The 14,950-nt window shown below is 35.4% G+C and overlaps 1 protein-coding gene across 1 annotated transcript in view; it reads left to right on the top strand.

Moving 5' to 3' along the window:
- The first annotated feature begins 3,460 nt into the window (after window positions 1-3,460).
- Window positions 3,461-14,950, top strand: part of NETO1 (neuropilin and tolloid like 1) — a 50,876-nt gene continuing 39,386 nt past the window's right edge. Inside the window, exon 1 of the mRNA XM_067292363.1 lies at window positions 3,461-3,637. Within this exon, the coding sequence (XP_067148464.1) occupies window positions 3,541-3,637 (97 nt within the window). The 5' untranslated portion in view covers window positions 3,461-3,540. The remainder of the gene's footprint in view (window positions 3,638-14,950) is intronic.

Raw genomic sequence — 14,950 nt, 5'->3', positions numbered from 1 at the left:
GACCCCCCGCCCCAGCCCTTTGGGGACTAGCTTGCATAGCAAGCGGGAACACAGGCTGTGCCTATGCTAGTGCCTAAAACAGGTCAGGAATCGATCTCTGGCCTTGCGGCTGACTGGTATAACCACATGTATACAGCTAAATTTCTTTTACCTTCCCTGGCACAGAGTACACATCAAGACTTCTTATTGGGAATGGTCCTTGGCTGGTGCAAACCCCACATCATGTCTAAGAATATGTTTTGGCAGTTCTGATTGGCATGGGCCAAAATCATGCCAAGGGGGTCATTTTAATGAATAAGGAGTGTGAACAACCAGTAGTCCCGTCCCCAGGCTCACTCCCTGCCTCAGTTTATTTATCAATGGAGACCCAGCCCTAATGAATAGTCGATGCTCCATTCTTAAAGTGGAGCAGCCTCTGCACATGAGAGCTCAGGGGGAAAGCAGAAACCTCCTTGAGCACTCCTCAAGCTGATGTGATTCTCTCTGATTCTTTACCAAGCACTGAGCTTCACTAGGAAAAGCCCTGTCTTGACTTTGTTGAAAAATAAATAAAAGCAAGCAAACTGCAGCCGTATTTTGATCCTAAAACTAGCTGGCAATGTAAGATTCCGAGTGCTGTATGAAGTATGTGAAAGTTGTTCAGTCTTTTTTCAGGCCATGTTTCCACTGATTCAATAGATCTTTACGCCTGGGTCTGTAGGCCTGATTCTCATTTACCCACAAAGACTCCTTTTATATTACACTAATCTATAATGGACTTTAAAGCTCATTATCAAAATCAAAATCACATCAGATGAACTTGCTATAACTCAGAAAGGGGCCTTATGCCCATTTTTAACATGTGTTAAATAAATCTTGGATTCAGGGAAGGTCTGTTAAGCATTTGACTTCGGACCAGTGCTGATAAGCCTCCTCTTACTATGAAATGAAATAGTGAATTCCTAACATAGGAAGTTTAGTAAGAACAAACACGTTATCCTAACGGCATATATACAAGAACAATGGCAAAGGTCATTTTTGAAGCAGATATGTTTCTTTGTTGCCATGGAAAGCAGGGTAGCCATACACTGTGGTAAGATGCTATTCAACACTAACAATACCATCAGAATTTGTCCTCATGCTTAGTTTGTAACGCTAGAATAAAGTAGGTTTAGGTAGGTTAATAATGTTTTATTTGAATAGTGAGTATATAAGATGTTCAGAACTTAATGAGCATTTTTAAGATTACCTTAAGATTAAGCCTTGCTAGCTTGGAGTTTCTGACACCTGACTCTGCAGTCTCTAGATCAATGATGAGTAGTTCTCAACAAATCTTCTTAAACGGAATAAGAGCATGCAATATATGGTCTAGGGCTAACAGGTGCTCTCAGCTCCCCTAGCATTGCTTAGTTAAGTTTTTAATCAATATTTGTTATAAATATGTGACGTTAAGGGTAGAAATATCTGAACAAAATTAATCAATGATGTCTTCCAGTTATTCAGTCTCTCACTGTAATCTAAAACATCCACTTTGGTCTTCAGACCTCACCCATGGTAGCATTGATAAGATCTTCTTTACAAACTTTATTCTCTCAATGTAATTTAGTAAAATTTTTTCACACTTGCAAAGTATTTTCATTTCTAGGAGCTGTATATTTTACGCATTTCTACATAAAGTTTTAGGTTTTGATTTTGCAGTTGAATTTGTATGGGCACAAAGATCACAATCTCAGTTTCCCATGAATTTGTTTAAATAGCAAAGGGTTAATAGTAGACACTCTCCTAACAGCAAATTTCTTCAAATTGATAGCAGTAGCTAAAGTTTCTTTTCTACTTTAAAATAAATATTTAAATAAATGAGTCACCCATTTATACTAATATTAAATATAAAGCTAGTAAAACAGATCTTTCTTCCAAGTCAGCCTGAATATGCTATTAATTCATTTCTTCAATGAGTCTCATAAAATGATATCACACTTGTTTACATGGTATAGTTGTAAATGGGATCTGACTGTGTGCTCTTATGTACAGATTGTAAGCTATACCTAATGTCTACTTATTTAGTTCATTCTAATTAGCCTGCCTTCTTAAGTAAGTAATGAGTTTATTCCAAAAATTTGCAGTTTAAAGCATTTCAAATTATACATATGATCTAGGTTTTGATTGCGCAGCAATGGCCTCTGATACTTTCTTTGTTATTCCTGACGAAAGAAATGAAAGGATACTGACTACATGAGTGGCAGTAGTTGCTATGTTAAGCTCACGCGCTAGGCTTGAAGTTTGGTCTTGCATGCTTTAATGTGACAAGAATGGTAATTCGGGCAAAGCTCGTAGTAATTCCAACCTCTTTCAATATGTGCAAAGCTAAGGACATGATCGCATGAGAGGCAGGGAATGCAGTGATACAGGAAACTCTTGCCTTAGTGGATGAGTCTATCAGGAAAAACGTGTATCCTACCATGATCCGGGGGCTGCACGCTGAAGGCACACATTTTTAGCTGTGGAAGGGATTAAGGATAGGGGCAGCACATCCCAGGGATGTTGCATGTTTTAAAATTTTTAGACAAAACTTTGTTGGTTTTTGTTTTCCTGTTTAACAAAAGGCCGTAGTTCCACCAATCATTTATTTCTCTTTGTACAGGGGATGCCAGGGCAATTATGCCCCTTTTGCTTTGTAAGAGACCATTGTGATCTCCACTGGCCTTAATATCTATCAATAAAGATTTTTTATGTCTAATTAAGTGATCACTTCAGAGTTTCTTCAACGTTTTCGGTAGAATACTGTATAATCCTTAGTTAGATAATTAATTTTGCTTCATTTTTATTTAGTTTTTTACATGACAATTTCCTGTACTTTTCTTCTGTTTCAAATGAAATGATAAATAATTCTGCTGTAGCATTTATACTCAGGCCTGTTATTGACTTCAGTACATATAGGGACAAAATTTGTCCTTACTGTTATATTACAGTCCTGATCAGACATTTCTTCATCTTTGTGAGTACTAGGTAAAAAATATTCTGATTAACTTTCCCCCCCAAATATCTGAAAAGACTGGTTTTCCAGTTAAAGAAGATTCTTAAAGAGATTTTTCATTTGAACCAATTGTTCCTAAAACATATTTTTGCTTTACATTGTAGATAACTCTCCTAGTTTCCCTAAGAACTAGTATCGTGAACACTTATTTAAAGGAGAAGAATAGACAAGTAAGCTAATGGTGTAAAATCTATAAAGGCACAGATGTCATAATTGTCAAACATAGAAAGTATTGTTTTTAAGGAAAAATAGAAAATTGGAATATTTGATTCTGTTTAATTTTTGATATTTAATTTTATTTTTGATTTAATTCTATTTCAAGTTTGAAGGGTGTTGGTTCAGAAAATAATAATATCATTTTGTTTTCACCTCTAGCTGCCCCTAGACAATGTATTGAACTACACTTCGATGAAAAATATTCCATAGAGCCTTCCTGGGAGTGTAAATTTGACCATATTGAAGTACGCGATGGACCTTTTGGCTTTTCCCCAATCATTGGACGTTTCTGTGGACAGCAAAATCCACCTATGATAAAATCCAGTGGCAGATTCCTATGGATTAAATTTTTTGCTGATGGCGAGCTGGAATCTATGGGTTTTTCTGCTCGATATAATTTTACACCTGGTGAGTACAAAATTTTACACTTTTTGGAAGAAAAAGCTTAGCACAATAACTTTGCTAATGATGGATAATTCTGCTACTGAATAATACTTATAATAGGGACTATGTTTGATATTAAAGAAACTATTAAAAGATAGGAAAAAGATATAAGGTGTATATCTTTTGCATAAGAAATCAGGCTCATTCAAAGAAATTTTCAATACATTTCTGTCTAAGATGCATATATTCAGTGCATGCAGTTTTTAAAAGAATTGTTTTCAGTAGAATTCTATTATAGAAAATCATTCAAAATATTACATGGGAAGGTGTGTGGTTTGTGCTGGATTGCTGCACAGCTTTTCCTTCAAAATGATCGTTGATAAAGTATTCTAATAAAAAAATGTAATTATCTCAGAAAATTCTATCATTGCCTTTTCACTTCACCAGTCATTTGCCCGATTGAGGAGTGGAATAGTTCTCCCTTTCCAATAAAACAAACTATTGCATATATTGCCAGAGGAACCGTGAGGTTCAAATAGCAACATGGATTAAATATTTCTGAAAAAAGATGTAACATCTTAATTATAATCATACAGTTATTCCTTCTTTGTCAAATTTTTAATTTAATTCATTTAAAGTAAAACAAAACTCATAGTCATACTTCCAGTTAAATATTCCCCCCTCCCCTTCCTAGCAAGAGATTGCTGATCTTAAACTTCCTTTTTGGCTGCAGCTACACTACACTGCCCTGCACTGCTGGATTTGACGTAGTTCTGTACCTTCTTATGTATTGAGTGATGAGTCATACCTTAATATAGCTTGCTCTGAAGCACTGTAATTATTATGTAATTTTGTCAATTATGTACCTATTGTTTTAGTTAAATTGTTGTGTTACGTGGAACAATATTCTTTAGAATATTTGCTAAAATTAACTGGCCCCAAATTCTGCTTGCTTAATTATTCCGGTAGTATCACAGAAGATACCAGGACTACTTAAGTGTTCCTCTATGCAGCTTTATTTCTCTGATGCAAGGAAAATAGTTATAAAATTAGCCGGAGTAGTAGTGGGTTTTTTTGTTTTGTTTTGTTTTTTAAGTCAAGGATACTATTTTCCAGAGGGAAGGTATATTTTGAAGATTCAAACAGCAACAGAATTTCTGTAGAGAACAAGCCATTAATCTGCTAGCCAGACATACGTACCTGTTGTAAATGCAAAGACCATAGGTGAAATTTTACTATATACACACATACTTGTCTCTGAAAAGTGAGTTAAATTTTTATCTCTGTTACCAGAGCTCTGTTGGCTTCTATCATTTTCCTTCCCACCTCCCTCCAAAGTCCTTTGCTTTAGATTTCATGTCCTTGTTTCAGAGGGATATGTATAACGGTTGAAAAGATTGCTCACAGCACAGTCTGCAACTTGTTCTGTCTAAAAAACCCTCAAGTGAAAAACAATTTCAGGCACCATGTTTTATCCTCATTCCTCTTGTACTGATGTAAGGTGGATTTCTACACAAAGATCAATGCCGGTAAATTGCTGTAGCAGCATAAATTATTCCAGACTTCAGATGGAATAGCTATCTCTTTTCTTTTCATAGCTTTCAAAATGAAGCTTTGCAAATGATAAACGAGTTTCTAGGAATATTGGCCAAAATGAGAATATGATTAACCTGGCAAGTGCAAAATAGCACTGCTGCCTCCCTGATCGCCAGTAACAGGATACAGTTTTCATTCTGTCTGAATTGCTTGACCAGTCCTTTATTATCCAGGCATGGGTTAATCTCTTGTCCAAATGTCTGCAGTGGAAGGAGTGACTGTCAACTCACCAAAAAAGATGACAACTTCCAAGAATGTATAAAACAGTAACATAGAGAGGAATTCAGTTGCCTCCAGAAATTATCACCTGAGCCATCTTAGCTCCATCTTGGGTAGTAACTACGCCTGCAACTACACTATTTACAAAGCAGGGATCACAAGAAAATTCTCAGCTAATCTCTCTTTAAAGAATCACAAGGATGTGATCACAAGCAAAGGCTCCAGGTGTCTAGGGTAGCCAAATGCCCAGGGAAGATGTGTTTTGGTGCCTCCACCTGTCAGCGGGCTCTGCTGACCCGCAGCCTGCATAGGCTTTCTGGTCTGACGGTGAGGACAAGAAGCGTGATGTTGAGAGCGTGTGGGAGGGGGTGTGCGGGGCAAGATTTAAAGAACTAAGTAAGTGAACTTGGCTAAGCTGAAGCTCTAGCCATTTATAATTATTTGAATGGAGAGGCAGGGAAAGAAATTATTTGCTATGTCCTCAGGGTGTACAAAACCAGCTAACTGGATGCGTTTGAAAAAAATATATCAGTTAGGCTATTTGGAAAAATGTTCCAATGAAGCTCTGTTATGGAAAGAGTCCTGTCACCTGAGGCATTTTAAAACTAGTTTGGATTAAGGCCTAAAAAAAGAAATTACCTGGAAGAGTCCTGGCTAAGGAATAGAGTAATATTTTTTGATTACTAGACCTTTTCTATATGCTAATTTGTTTGACTCCTGGAGTTATGGAGTTGGAGTAATGGTTGGAATTGTAAACTGTGCACATAGATTGTTCTCTATGTGTCTGTGTAAAATGCCTTTGGAATTTCACAAGTCACTCGGGATTTCCCTCTTTAGCAGATTGGGGGTTCGGGCATCTTGAAACAGATATGACTCCTTTGTCATACATTCCATTCTGTTTAAATAGAACTGTGCTTATGTTTTTCTGAGTACTTTTTAGTGCTCTAAAAGATGAGGTCTAGTAGAAGAAGCAACTTTCATGACAAATAATTCCAGAAATACACACACAAATAACACAAACACAGCCATGCCTGTCTAGTTCTAATAAGTGCTAGAACTACTGAAAATTGTGCAAATAAGTCCTTATTAATTCTGTGATTTTATAAATTATGTGGTTAAGTGGCATGTGGTTTAATGAAGCTGTATGTATGGTATAATGATCAACTATTTGAAATGTCAAAATTCTGGGCTAAGGGAAGAAGCAGTTATCTTTTTTGTTTATATTATTATGGCTAAATACTAGTAGTAACAGGATGCAAGTTAGATGTAAAAGAACATGTCAACCATTTTGTATACATGAAAGTTAAAAAATCAAAACAGAACAAATTTACTCCTTACTTGTTATTTTAATTTTATTTTAATTTTTAATTGTTAATTATTTTAGTCATTTTCTGAACTTATGAACTTAATTCATAAATGAATACAAGCTTTTTTTTTGCAAATCTTATATGTAAAATAGATAACACTTCAGATTCTAAAATATTTTCAGGTTGCTCTTTGGTTCATTTTGAATGCAGATTAGATTGACTAGGGAAGGACACATGGGACAAATCACATGCTATTCCTTTCTTGCTCTTGTTTTGTCATGCTCTGGACTACTGAAAGGCCTACAGAAGAAAATTCATTTCACATCTCTGGTTCCTTCTACTTGATCTGTTATCCTCACTTCTCCTAAAAGTTATGTCTCAAAATCTTTTTCTGAGATGGTGTTGAGTCATTTTTTTTGGCTAGCCCAATCTCAATGTTTCAAGCATTATTTCAAGGGGGCTTGTTCCTGACAACAAGTCTTTAAAATGAGTCAATTTTTCAGTGTAGGCAAGGATTCAGACAGAGAGACGATGTGTTTATTTGAGCTTTCTTACTCAGCTAGAATAATCAGATTTCTGTTTATCCTGGTCTCTGATTTTGCAGGACAGTGGCTTAAGATAGCACATCATTACTTTCAGTTCCATCACTTAGTAGAAACCATCTGTGTTTTTCTTTAGCCTCATTAATATAACAGTCAGTCTGTAATGTTTTTGTTCAACTGTTTGATTGTGGAAACAGAAAAGGCTTTATACTCTTATGCCCCGAAAAGTGGGACGTAAAACACTGTCTGATCAGAATAACAGTACTTTTACATCCACATTACATTGGTGCAAGTAGCTATAGAAAATCAGGCTGATAGTATAATGATGTCATCTATCTTGATAAAAAAAACAATCCAAAAACCAGCTGAGTGATTCTTCCCGATTCAGACTGAGGAGAAGTTCCAGATTTTAGGATTCAAGAAAAATTTTATGTGAATCTATACAGGCAATTCTAAAGCACTGAAATAAAATATTGTCTAATACATTTTGTCATCGAATGTCCACGTCCTCTCTTGTGTGTATTTAGGGAAGGGGAATTTCCCAGGCTCTTGAGACAGCTGAAAAATACTTCTGGGAACTGGCTTGCTTTATTTATTTTCTTGTTCTCTTCTGAATTTGGTCTTGTTTTTTCGAAGTTAACATCAGTGACAATATTTTTCAACTGACTTTTAATTCCAATTAAGCTTCTCAAGAAACAATAAGCTATCTCAGAGCCATGTGATTGTGACTGAATCGATCTTTTGCTTTGTGAGCTCTTTTCACAGTGTGTTTGAAATTGTGAGAAATGACTCATTATAACCCTTCCTTTAAACTTTTGAGCCAGCAAAGTAGATCTGATGTTTTTAGAAAAGTGTGAATTTGTTTTATTTGATTATTCAGGATTCTAGTCGTCAGCAATTCAAATTGTTATATGCAGCTTCCTTGGGCTGTGAATTTTTATTGTGTTCATACAAATATTCAATGATCTGGCACCACTATATTGTCATTTATAATGTATTAGGCCTTCTGGTCTTATGAACAAGAATGATTTCACTGTAACTTCTAGGACAATGCATTTATGTGTTGCAATGAAAATCATGATCAGCTACATAAATATTGCCATTTCAAGGGAATTTGGTTTGCACTGTGTGGTTCCATAAGTTCCATGAACTTCCATGAACTGCAGGACTATGCACAGAATATGTCAGTACAATAGATATGAGAAGCTAATAGGATAATATGTTTATTTTAAATTTTAAGTGAAAAAGAATTCCTTGTGCAGAGCAAATTAATATCTAAAAGATCTCATAGGATTCTCAAGTCTCATATAGCCCCCTTTTATGCACATAATTGCATAGTTACATTTTTATTTATATAGTACTCAAAAGACAACTACAGAAATTCCTGTTTTAGAAATCCCTGAATGCTGGAATATCATATTTCTTACCAAAAGAAGCTGAAAACTTAAAAATGACTACTGTGCTGAGCTTCATTATAAATATAACAAAAATAGAAATAAAAAATATGGTTTTAAATATTCTAAAATTAGAAGAAAAAAAAGTCCCTATCCCATGGTTTAGTAAGAGATGCATTAACTAGGGACATTAAGGTTGCAATTGCATTTACTGTATATAAACATAGGAGTGAAGGGATCTTCTAAATCAACTAGTGCTGCCTAACTCTGGGACTGCAGACAGCAAGTTTCTAACTCCCGTCATAAATGTCCAATTCATATCCCCTTGTTGATGGATGTTAAAAGAATTTCAGTTTGTTGTTCTTGTTGAGGTTATTTTTGCTTCAACCATTCCCATGGAAAGCCATTCCCAGGACCCAGTGCTGTAACTATTAGGAGTGTTCTCCTGATTGTTTATCTAAAATTATTCCTCATTAGGTGCCCCCGTATGTCTTTATTCTTGTACCAACACCACTTGTTAGCTTTGATAGCTCTTTTCTCACCAGGAGTACACGGCATTGCAACATGGGCTTAGAGATGGCAGTCATATCCTTTTTAAGATTTCAGTTTGCTTGACTATGCAAGCCAATGTCTTCTACTATCATTTTGTGACATAAGCTCTTTTTCCCCTGTCGTCAGTACTCCCCTCCTCCCTCAAATCCCTTTTCTATATCTGTTCCAGTTTCAGTTCATCTTCCTGGAATGACAAGTTGAACACAGACTTCCAGATGACAAGCTGAACAGAGACTTCCAGATGAGATTTCACTAGGATATTGAACAGTAGTACAGGCATGAGTGATTCTTTCCTACCTCCACAGGAAATACTCCTCTTGACACAGAGTATAGGTGATTATGGTGTCACATGGCTAAGTATTATTTACAGAGGACCCACATGCCTCTGACAGAGTCTGGCTCTTCAGAAACATCTGGGAGAAACCTTTAACAAACTTAGATGTGTATTCAAAAATAATATTAGAAAAAACAAAGCTTTAGACCAAGCTATATTTTTACGACACCATTCCCATTATTTTCAAAATAGTTTATGTGTTACAGAATAATGAAAACTGAATCTTAGAGGAAGGGGAGGATTTTCCTAACATATGGTCCTTTTCTTATTCTCTTTCCCCTTTTGGCTTTGCATAGATACAATACTGAGTTAGGTGGGCTTCAGGTCTGATCTGGAGAGATTTTTCTTTGCTTTAAGCACTGTTGCTAGATGTGGAAACGACTGGTAAGGCCAGGACTATGCCTTTTCCCCTATTAATTCTTGATTTATCTGTAATGTCTGCGAAGCTCTTGGAAATGGCAGAGCAGGGAAGATAACATGGAACGTGTACAGAACAGAAAGCCTGGGTATGCTTCTTCCATGAGTTCTTGAAAACAACTTGGTTCTTAATGAGCTTTTTCACTATTAATATATGTATTCAGAAGAGTGCCTCCAAAACTTGCTATGTATCTCACTTTGTATTTCTCCTCCAAACATTTTAACATATACTTCTTCTGGGAAAAAATGAGAAACTTTTCCCCAATATGTAATGAGCGAGGAGTTTTTGAATACTTTTCAAAGTTATTTCAGTTTGTTATAGTTCATTTGACTTCCAAATCTGGCATATTTTCTATTAGCTCTTACTGGGATACACTTTCGGATGATTGTATTGTGGCCTCCTCCTGGCAATGCTGTTGTCTGTAACAGTTTCCCTTGGTGACCTTGGTGATGTGGATATCCGCAGAGATTCTGCTGACGCTGAATTCTCTTTCTTTCCTTATCCATTCCTTAAGGGGTTGAATTTTCATCTTTATGCACTGTATCTACAAGTTTCTGAGGTGTTACGAGTGTAGCCAATAAATCTTGACAATCACCTCAGTGCTTTTGTCTAATCAGCATGACTGTGGCCCTTCTGTTAGGCAGAGAAACTGTTTTCTATTCTGGTGCAGAATTGCAAGTGGCCCGATTCTTCAGCTGGCCATACAGGAAATGGTGTTTTTATGTTAGATACAAAAACAATTGCATAGGTTTGAGTAACTGTGTTGATTTTTCTGTTATCATCAGTTCTTTTATTGAAGTATTTCTCAGTTCTGACAACAATAGGTATGGCTCTTTAAAGACGTATTTAGCTTTTCTTGACAGATTTTTTACTCTTTGAAAAGCTCTTCTAGCTCCCTAATTCCCTTTAAAGAGATGTATGCAAACCCTTGTTAGAAAGCTCCCAGTGCTCTGTAACTAAGAAAAAAGAGTTTGTTGCCCAGTAATTAGGGGCTCTGATTCTTCATGTTGTAGTCTTTCAGGAAGTCAGTCATGCTTCTATTTCTAGAATTTAATATTTGTGTAATGTGCAATAGTTAGTTATGTGTATTAAATTCAAACATATGGTACCTCAGCCTTCAGTGTGTACACTTAATAACTGTTCAGCATTGGTTCATTTTCTTAGGGTAGTACTTACCAATATATTTGTCAAGTGATCAATCCAGAGAGTCTCTTCTGCTTAGCAATACTTGGTGACTGTTATTGAAAAGTCTTTTTGTATATTTGTAATTCTAGTGAGTGTATGTTGTCACCTTATCTTTTGTGATATTGATGGACATGATCAATGTTGATTTGTTTATTGATTGTTGAGAAATGTAGACTGTGTAATTCTTTCATCTTCAATATCACATTCGAGATTCTTTGGTGCTCATGTCCAAAAGTAAATCATGTTTACTTTAGCTTTAACAGATATTTGCCCTATCTTATTTTTAATTAAACTTTTAACTGGCCCATTAGAACTTCTACACATTTCATCTCTCCCACTCTTTCTCTTCCTCTCTCTTTTTATTGTTATATTCTAGAGCTTACAATCTTTAATATATATACTATCATACTACTCTTGTAGGATAGTGAAATACTACCTTTTTTTTTTTTTTTTTCCATTTGAGGAACACTGATAGAAAGATTTCAGAGAGGAAGATCTCATCTGTACTGCTGATTCTAGGCAATCTGTGTACAACTACACAAGAAGTCTGTGGAAAATCAAGAGCCTGACCAAATTTCTATCTGCTTATCCCTATCTGTATTTTTTTCTCTCTTTCTGTGTATAATTTTATTCTACCTCAAGTTACTGACAACTTTACCATATATAAAGATCTTTACCTTATATATACACTAAGAAGTTATGAATAAACTCTATCTCAGTAACTTTAACTAGTTTATGATATCCATATGTATATAATTAATGCAGGCATAATTATTCTAAAAATGAACATGACAAATTGAGGAAATGAGCAGTTGCATCTTTTAAGCCCAACCTAAAATAATCCAAACTTTAAAACATGGGAATGTATAACTAAGAGGCATATGACGACAAAAACTGGTCCATGCAAGAGTTGTCTGATTATTATGAGCGCTGTTGAATGTTTGTGAATCCAGGGTAAGCTAAAGATTCTTTTAATTCTAATATTCGTTACCATTGTGTAGAGATACACCCTTAAAATCTCATAACTAGCAAATTTTTCAGGACAACAGGGTAGGGTTGACAAAAAGTTCAGTCACCAAATATAGGATGTCACAAGAGTATGACATCCCTATGTAAAGCTCCAGAAGCTGCCAGCCCCATGTGGTCTGTTTCTATAATTTCAAATAATGTAATTTCCATTGCATCTTGTAGGTGTTTTATTAGATAGCTTTCAAAAAAATTGTCATATAATTTTCATTCCTGTAAATCTTTGAAAACATCTTCACCTGCTGAATGCCATTAGTTTGACCATTACTTTTCTTTTTTGGGGAAAGTCGATAAGTCATCTTTGTTCAATTTATATTCAATGTGTAGATATTTTCAATTTGTGCATATTTTTTATTGTTGCAAGTTCAAATGTTAGGTGTCTGTTTTTTTCTCTGCGAAAAGGTTTTGTTTCATTGAGGCTCTCAGGCCAGATAAGAATAACAGCTACTATAGATTAACACTGTGAATCCATCAAAAAATCTCTGAAACTACTTTCTTATATGCCCAAGGATAATTCCAAAGAACATTTGCTTAAGCTTACAGTATGCACAGAAAAGCCACTAAAACTAGCCTCTATTTGGCAAAGAATTTAAGGACAAGGCTACCTTTAAGCATGTGCCTAAATCTCTGAAATCTCTAGACTTGAGAACTTACTTAAAAGTATGCATGTTCAAATACTCTCCTCCACCTGCCATCTACTGAATTGAGTCAAACAGAAATATTTGTTTATTTTGGAGAACCAAACTACCATTTCTTCAACTCTTTTCACAAACTAAAAGCTAGTTTTATACCTTTATTCAAATGATATGGTCAATATAGAGAAGAAAGAGATAGAAAGGTAGATAAGAAAACACTTTTTCATGGTGAGGGTGGTTGAACACTGGTGCAGGTTACCCAGAAAGGTTGTGAAGTCTATGTCCTTGGAGACATTCAAAACCCAACTGGACATGGTCCTGGGCAATCTGCTCTAGCAGACCCTGTTTGAGCAGGGTGGCTGGATCAGACAATCTCCAAAGGTCCTTTCTAAGCCAACTATTTTGTAATTCTGTGTCATTCTGTAATATATATCAGTTTTGTGTTTGTCTATTCAATCAAAGTTAATATAGCCTTTATAAGGCTCAGCTCATTCATTAACTTCCTGTTTTCCCCTATTTTCATATTCTGCTACAGTAAATTGAATTTTTTGTTTGGAGTTAGAACATTGTAATTAGCAATTTGTCTGTCTTTCTGTGCTACTCTTCTAGCTACACCTGTCCCCCCAAAACACCTCAGAATTGTCTGAAATGAATGTATTCTCTGTATGTAAATACGTATGATTTTCTTCACCTATGCTTGTAACTAAATTCATTCTGTTAAGTTTTTCAGTCTAATTCAGTGTGTTGATCAGGTTTGCTACTTGTAAAATTAATTGATACTGTTTCTGCAACAATTTGCAATGATTACTGGTTCCTGTCCTTGGATTTTATGTTTTGAATATAAAATAAGCTTTCCTGTGGATTTTTATCACATTTCTGCTACTTAAAGCTATGGTACCTCATGCATTGCCAACTGGGCTTCTTAAAATTAAAGTGGAGATGCACTTGAGAACAACTTTTTGAGAAGAATGATCATTTATTGACAGGAAAAGGGGCTTTTTTTTTTTTTTTAGTATTGAACTAGCTTTTTCTAAAATTGAAAGTTAAGCTCCCAGGCAAAAGCTCCCCAAATGGAGGTACCTAGAAAAAGCCACAGAGATCTTTAGTGTCTTCTGCTCTCTGCAGATACAAGTCAAAATGCAGAAGTAGCTACCTCTATCACATCCCTTTCCCAAAATGGAGAAGCTCAGAGCTCTTGACCACGAGCTAGCTCAGCTGCACATCTTTCAAGGAAGGGTGCCTTTGTCTTCCATGCTATATATCATTGACAGCTATGGCTATTTATCACTAATTTATTTGCTCTTTAGTAACCTCAACCATTTATTCAGCAATCTGCAGACAACTGAAAATACCTATGTTCTCATTTCATTTATTTTCTCAATTCATTTAGGACCAAGCATAATGACATTTAGGTGGTGAGACACTGATTGAAGTAAATAAGAATTTAAGCAGAAGAATGGGATTTAGGAAAAATATGATTTAAGAAGTTTAGTGTCCTTGTGAACCTGCCCCTCATTATCATTCAATTACCTTTTTTATATTTGTATTGGCTGGCTGATTTCCTTTCTGTTCCTTTGATTAAAAAACAAAACAACCCTTAATTATTTGCTAGAAATTGTATGCTATAATTAAAAAAGTCATATTTTAAATTTAAGCAAATAAGAAGATACTTAAAACTACTTTAAAACTGGCTTTTGTGATTACTGCATGAGGACTACAGGCTTCCTTAACCCCTCTTGTCTTCCTAAAGTTTAAAGTCCTTTTTTTTTTTTAACCAAAATAGTTTCACTGAATTCTAGTGTTTATTTAATAACTACAATCTGATGCATAAAAGCAATATCTCCAACTTTATACAATACAGAAAAGAGTAGATTTCAGCTACACAGAGCAAATTCTTCTCTGGTTTAAGGGTGCAACTCTGTTCACATCAATGAAGTCAGATGCATGATCAGACAGGCTGGATTTGCCCTTGTACTTGAATCTGCCATGGTATTTCCCAGCTGATTTAAGAGCTCTGCACAATGGCGTGGACGTACATTCTAATTCAGGACCTTTCGTTAAAAATGTGCTAGTCATTCATAATCAAATCATGTAACATTACTGTCAGCAAAACTACATCTGCCCTTAGA

This window comes from Apteryx mantelli, chromosome 2, assembly GCF_036417845.1.
Source record: "Apteryx mantelli isolate bAptMan1 chromosome 2, bAptMan1.hap1, whole genome shotgun sequence".
Lineage (NCBI taxonomy): Eukaryota > Metazoa > Chordata > Aves > Apterygiformes > Apterygidae > Apteryx > Apteryx mantelli.
Note: the sequence above shows the minus strand (reverse complement) of the source record. Positions and strands in the feature narration are given on the sequence as shown.